Raw genomic sequence first — 7,215 nt, forward strand, 5'->3', positions numbered from 1 at the left:
AATAAATTACAATTCTACGTCGTAAGAAGTATATAATATACTTCCATCTAAACTTTATTCTCTTAGCATATACAGTACTATATACTGCCATAGATAAACCCAACATTAAATTATATACTGTATAGGGTGGTTTACAGAGTGAAAAAATTCACTCTAAATCCTTTATATGCGTGGCGGCTAGAGTCCTCTCGTCCTCTGGCTTGAGATGGCTGCCACCTATGGGTCAGATGATTGTCTGGCAGCATTAAACAATTGGTAATTACATATAATATTTTGTCCTATAAAGTGTAAAATTTTGGAAAAAAAATGTTCACGAACATTCATTGTCACGCACAACGAGTCTGTGTGCAAAACGTCAGCTCGATTGGATCACGGGAAGTGGGTTTAAAAAACGACCGAAAGATTTGCACCGTCCTAAGCAAGCAAGCAAGCACGCAAGCAAGCAAGCAAGTGAACTTAATATAAAGGATTTAAAAAATTAACCCGTAAAAACAAAGTGTTTCACTCTAAATCCTTTATATGCGTGGCGGCTAGAGTCCTCTCGTCCTCTGGCTTGAGATGGCTGCCACCTATGGGTCAGATGATTGCATTGCACCGTTAAGCAATTGGTAATTAAACATAATATTTTTGTCCTAGAAAGTGTAAAATTTTGGAATTTTTTTTCACGAACATTAATTGTCACGCACAACGAGTCTGTGTGCAAAATGTCAGCTCGATTGGATCACGGGAAGTGGGTTTAAAACACGACCGAAAGATTTGCACGGTCCTAAGCAAGCAAGCAAGCGAACTTAATATAAAGGATTTTAAAAAAACTTTGTTTTTGTTGACCAGTGTTATAGATGAAGGCGATCGAAACGTCGTGGGTTTTTGCTTTAATTATTTTCAATGTATTATTCGTATTTAATTTAATTTCATTATCCGTTATTTTTATTTTATTTTCCCACCTACGTGACTTTACCGATAGAATCAAGCATATTACGTGGTTATTCATTGCGGTTCCACCCCGCCCCCTCCACCCCTCCCTCCCCTTTCCCTCCTTCCCCCCACCCCTCCCTCCCCCCACACTGCCTAAAATATTTTTAAAATTCCCTAACACATGGGATGGACTTTTTATTTATGTTTTACAATAATGTCTAATGGTGTATTGTATTAAATTGCTCTGTTTTTAAATCCTTTATATTAAGTTCACTTGCTTGCGCTTGCTTACGACCGTGCAAATCTTTCGGTCGTTTTTTAACCCACTTCCCGTGATCCAATCGAGCTGACATTTTGCACGCAGACTCGTTGTGCGTGACAATTTATTTTCGTGAAAAAAAATTTCCAAAATTTTCCACTTTTTAGGAAAAAATTTTTAAATTTTTAATTTAAAATACCAATGTGATAAAAATGAAACTCTTACTCAAGAAAAACAGAAATGAATAATAAAATATAACCAATGCCACGCATATAAAGGATTTATAGTACAAAACTTTCTTTTCACGGGTTAATTTTTTTTTACTTTTTCTTTACCATTTCTTGTTTCATTGTATGTAATGGCAGAGACTACGAATGAATAAACTACAACCATAACCACAATCATATAAACAAATCTATGCATTTTTTTTGGTTCTTTCGGTAAAGTCACGTAGAATGGAAATAACAAAATAACAAAATAAAACATAATAAAATAATTCTCACGACGTTTCGGCCACAACGCAAGTAGCCGTCTTCAGGTGAAGACCAGGTCTGTGAGAATTATTTTATTATGTTTTATTTTGTTATTTCCATTCTACGTGACTTTACCGAAAGAACCAAGAAGATGAATCCCTGCAGTCACGAAAGCTTTAAATCGAAAAAATATATGCATTGTGGCCAAGGTTTAGCAAATTGCTGTTTTTATTTACATAGCAGAGCAATTATTATTTTAAATCTTTTTTATAGCACTCACCCACTCACCTACTCACTCACCCACTCACTAACTCACCCACTCACCTACTCACTCACTCACCCACTCACCTACTCACTCACCCACTCACTCACTCACCCACTCACCTACTCACTCACCCACTCACTAACTCACCCACTCACCTACTCACTCACCCACTCACTCACTCACCCACTCACCTACTCACTCACCCACTCACTAACTCACCCACTCACCCACTCACCTACTCACTCACCCACTCACTAACTCACCCACTCACCTACTCACTCACCCACTCACTCACTTACTCACTCACTCACATACTCACTCACTCACCCACTCACCTACTCACTCACCCACTCACTCACTTACTCACTCACTCACATACTCACTCACTCACCCACTCACTCACTCACCTACTCACTTACTCACTCACTCACATACTCACTCACTCACCCACTAACTCACCCACTTACTCACCCACTCCATCACCCACTCACTCATCCACTCACTCACCTACTCACTCATCACTCACTCACCCACTCACTCACTCACCTACTCACTCACCCACTCACTCACTCACCCACTCACCTACTCACTCACCCACTCACTCACTTACTCACTCACTCACATACTCACTCACCCACTCACCTACTCACCCACTCACTCACTCACCTACTCACTCACCCACTCACTAACTCACCCACTCACCTACTCACTCACCCACTCACTCACTTACTCACTCACTCACATACTCACTCACTCACCCACTAACTCACCCACTTACTCACCCACTCCATCACCCACTCACTCATCCACTCACTCACCTACTCACTCATCACTCACTCACCCACTCACTCACTCACCCACTAACTCACCCACTTACTCACCCACTCCATCACCCACTCACTCATCCACTCACTCACCTACTCACTCATCACTCACTCACCCACTCACTCACTCACCCACTCACTCACCTACTCACTCACCTACTCACTCACCTACTCACTCACCTACTCACATACTCACTCACATACTCACTTACCCACTCACTCACATACTCACTCACCTACTCATTCACCCACTCACTCACCCACTCACCCACTCACTCACCCCCTCACTCACCCACTCACTCACCCACTCACTCACCCACTCACTCACCCACTCACCCACCCACTCACTCACTCACTCACCCACTCACCTACTCACTCACCTGTACACACTCACCTATACACACACACCTGCACCCCCCTGCAGGTTCTACCCACTGCTGCCCTGTACCCTGGGGGATGGGAAGATGAAACTTCCCTCCCAGCCCCACAAATCAGGGAAGAAAAGAGCACAAAAGAATCACTGCTCGAAGCCGACCACTTCCTCGTACTTTTGTATGACATGTTACCCCCCCCACTCACCAACTCACTCACTCACTCACCTACTCACTCACCCACTTACTCACTCACCTACTCACTCACCTACTCACTCACTCACCTACTCACTCACCTACTCACTCACCCACTCACTCACCTACTCATTCACTAACCCACTCAGTCACATACTCACTCCCCCACTCACTCACCTACTCACTCACCCACTCACTCACTCACCTACTCACTCACCCACTTACTCACCTATTCACTCACCCACTCACTCACCCACTCACTCACTCACCCACTCACTCACTCACTCACCTACTCACTCACCCACTTACTCACCTACTCACTCACCCACTCACTCACCCACTCACTCACCCACTCACTCACCCACTCACTCACTCACCCACTCACTCACTCACCCACTCACTCAACCACTCACCCACCCACTCACTCACTCACTCACCCACTCACTCACCCACTCACTCACATACTCACTCACCCACCCACTCACTCACCTACTCACCTACACACTCACCTGTACACACTCACCTATACACACACACCTGTACCCCCCTGCAGGTTCTACCCACTGCTGCCCTGTAAGAGCACAAAAGAATCACTGCTCGAAGCCGACCACTTCCTCGTACTTTTGTATGACATGTTACCCCCCCCCCCACTCACCAACTCACTCACTCACCTACTCACTCACCCACTCACTCACTCACTCACCCACTCACTCACCTACTCACTCACTCACTCACCTACTCACTCACCTACTCACTCACCCACTCACTCACCTACTCACTCACCTACTCATTCACTAACCCACTCAGTCACATACTCACTCCCCCACTCACTCACCTACTCACTCACTCACCCACTCACTCACTCACCTACTCACTCACCCACTTACTCACCTACTCACTCACCCACTCACTCACCCACTCACTCACTCACCTACTCACTCACCCACTCACTCACCCACTCACTCACCCACTCACTCACCCACTCACTCACCCACTCACTCACTCACTCACCCACTCACTCACTCACCCACTCACTCAACCACTCACCCACCCACTCATCCACTCACACACCTACTCACTCACCCACCCACTCACTCACCTACTCACCTACACACTCACCTGTACACACTCACCTATACACACACACCTGTACCCCTCTGCAGGTTCTACCCACTGCTGCCCTGTAAGAGCACAAAAGAATCACTGCTCGAAGCCGACCACTTCCTCGTACTTTTGTATGACATGTTACCCCTCCACTCACCAACTCACTCACTCACTCACCTACTCACTCACCCACTTACTCACCCACTCACTCACTCACTCACCCACTCACTCACCCACTCACTCACCCACTCACTCACTCACCCACTCACTCAACCACTCACCCACCCACTCACCCACTCACTCACCCACTCACTCACCCACTCACTCACCCACTCACTCACATACTCACTCACCCACCCACTCACTCACCTACTCACCTACACACTCACCTGTACACACTCACCTATACACACACACCTGTACCCCTCTGCAGGTTCTACCCACTGCTGCCCTGTAAGAGCACAAAAGAATCACTGCTCGAAGCCGACCACTTCCTCGTACTTTTGTATGACATGTTACCCCTCCACTCACCAACTCACTCACTCACTCACCTACTCACTCACCCACTTACTCACCCACTCACTCACTCACTCACCCACTCACTCACCCACTCACTCACCCACTCACTCACTCACCCACTCACTCAACCACTCACCCACCCACTCACCCACTCACTCACCCACTCACTCACCCACTCACTCACTCACCCACTCACTCACATACTCACTCACCCACCCACTCACCTACTCACCTACACACTCACCTGTACACACTCACCTATACACACACACCTGCACCCCCCTGCAGGTTCTACCAACTGCTGCCCTGTAAGAGCACAAAAGAAATCACTGCTCGAAGCCGACCACTTCCTCGTACTTTTGTATGACATGTTACCCCCCCCCCCCCATCATCGCCACCATGACCACCACCATCGCCACCCTAGTCGCTATAGAGTGGAGGAGGAGGTGGAGGAGGAGGTGGTGATGATGGCGTGCTGTCGACGCGAGGAGGAGAGACAGGCGAGCAGGATTAGCGAGGCAATCGAGAAGCAGCTCAAGAGAGACAGAGACGTGAAAAGGAAAGAGCTCAAGCTGCTGCTGCTCGGTCAGTGCACAGGGCAGCAGTGGATAGGGCATGCGGGGGGTACAGGTGTGTGTACAGGTGTACAGGTGTGCATACAGGTGTGCGTGTAGGGGTGTGTTTACAGGTGTGTGTGCAGGTGTACAGGTGTGTACAGGTGTACAGGTGTGCGTACAGGTGTGTGTGTAGGGGTGTGCGTACAGGTGTGCGTGTAGGGGTGTGTGTACAGGTGTGTGTGTGTGTGTACAGCTGTGTGTACAGTTGTGTGTCTGTACAGGTGTGTGTGTAGGGGTGTGTACAGGTGTGTGTCTGTACAGGTGTGTGTCTGTACAGGTGTGTGTGTGTACAGGTGTGTGTGTGTACAGGTGTGTGTCTGTACAGGTGTGTGTCTGTACAGGTGTGTGTGTGTGTCTGTACAGGTGTGTGTCTGTACAGGTGTGTGTACAGGTGTGTGTGTGTGTGTGTACAGGTGTGTGTGTGTACAGGTGTGTGTGTACAAGTGTGTGTGTGTGTGTGTGTACAGGTGTGTGTGTGTACAGGTGTGTGTGTGTACAGGTGTGTGTGTGTACAGGTGTGTGTGTGTACAGGTGTGTGTCTGTACAGGTGTGTGTGTGTACAGGTGTGTGTATGTACAGGTGTATGTGTGTACAGGTGTGTGTGTACAGGTGTGTGTGTGTACAGGTGTGTGTGTGTACAGGTGTGTGTCTGTACAGGTGTGTGTGTGTGTGTGTACAGGTGTGTGTGTGTACAGGTGTGTGTGTGTACAGGTGTGTGTCTGTACAGGTGTGTGTGTGTACAGGTGTGTGTGTGTACAGGTGTGTGTGTACAGGTGTGTGTCTGTACAGGTGTGTGTGTGTGTACAGGTGTGTGTGTGTGTACAGGTGTGTGTGTGTGTAAAGTTTGTATCGTAGTCTCGTGGTAAGGAATTGAAGGTGGAGTGGTTACCAGCCCCTCGCACCCGTCCAGAGCCCCCGTTTAGCCGCTGTGGTGGTCACAGACGCCATGAGGGGAGAGGGCCAATGGGCATTGGCCCTCTCCCCCCATAGCAATGTCCACGACAGTGTTGCCCGTCCGGCACCGCGAGGAGGTAGGAGGTTGTTTTGCCGGACACACTCACTCACTCACACACACTCACAAATATGAAGATCCCCCGGACTAAGGTGCACATGGCCTGGCACAAGCGTCGTGGTGACGTCACCGCCACTTAGTGGCGAATGGCGGTTGTTGTTGTGTGTACAGGTGTGTGTAGGGGTGAGTGAGTAGGTGAGTGAGTGGGTGGGTGGGTGGGTGAGTGAGTGAGTGAGTGGGTGGGTGGGTGGGTGGGTGAGTGAGTGAGTGAGTGGGTGGGTGAGTTGGTGGATGAGTGGATGGGTGAGTGGTGGGTAAGTGCGTGGGTGGGTGGGTGGGTGAGAGACTGGATGAATGAGTGGGTGGGAGTGTGGATTGGTGGGTGAGTGGATTGGTGGGTTGGTGGATAAGTGGTTGGTTGAGTGAGTGGGTGAGTGAGTGGGTGAGTGAGTGGGTGAGTGCGTGGGTGAGTGCATGGGTAAGTAACTGGGTAAGTGGCTGGGTGAGCGAGTGAGTAGGTTTGACAGGTGAGTGGGTTGGCGAGTGAGTGGGTAGGTGAGAGGATGGGTGAGTGAGTGGGTGAGTGAGTGGGTGAGTGAGTGGGTGAGTGCGTGGGTAAGTGGCTGGGTAAGTGGCTGGGTGAGCGAGTGAGTAGGTTTGA

General features: G+C 48.7%; 1 protein-coding gene across 1 annotated transcript in view; it reads left to right on the forward strand.

Moving 5' to 3' along the window:
- The first annotated feature begins 5,243 nt into the window (after window positions 1-5,243).
- LOC144740664 (guanine nucleotide-binding protein G(q) subunit alpha-like) overlaps window positions 5,244-7,215 on the forward strand; it is a 32,889-nt gene continuing 30,917 nt past the window's right edge. Inside the window, exons 1-2 of the mRNA XM_078623463.1 lie at window positions 5,244-5,286; window positions 5,359-5,510. Of these exons, the coding sequence (XP_078479589.1) occupies window positions 5,390-5,510 (121 nt within the window). The 5' untranslated portion in view covers window positions 5,244-5,286; window positions 5,359-5,389. The remainder of the gene's footprint in view (window positions 5,287-5,358; window positions 5,511-7,215) is intronic.

This window comes from Lampetra planeri, unplaced genomic scaffold (genome assembly GCF_965212315.1).
Source record: "Lampetra planeri unplaced genomic scaffold, kcLamPlan1.2.h2 scaffold_262, whole genome shotgun sequence".
Lineage (NCBI taxonomy): Eukaryota > Metazoa > Chordata > Hyperoartia > Petromyzontiformes > Petromyzontidae > Lampetra > Lampetra planeri.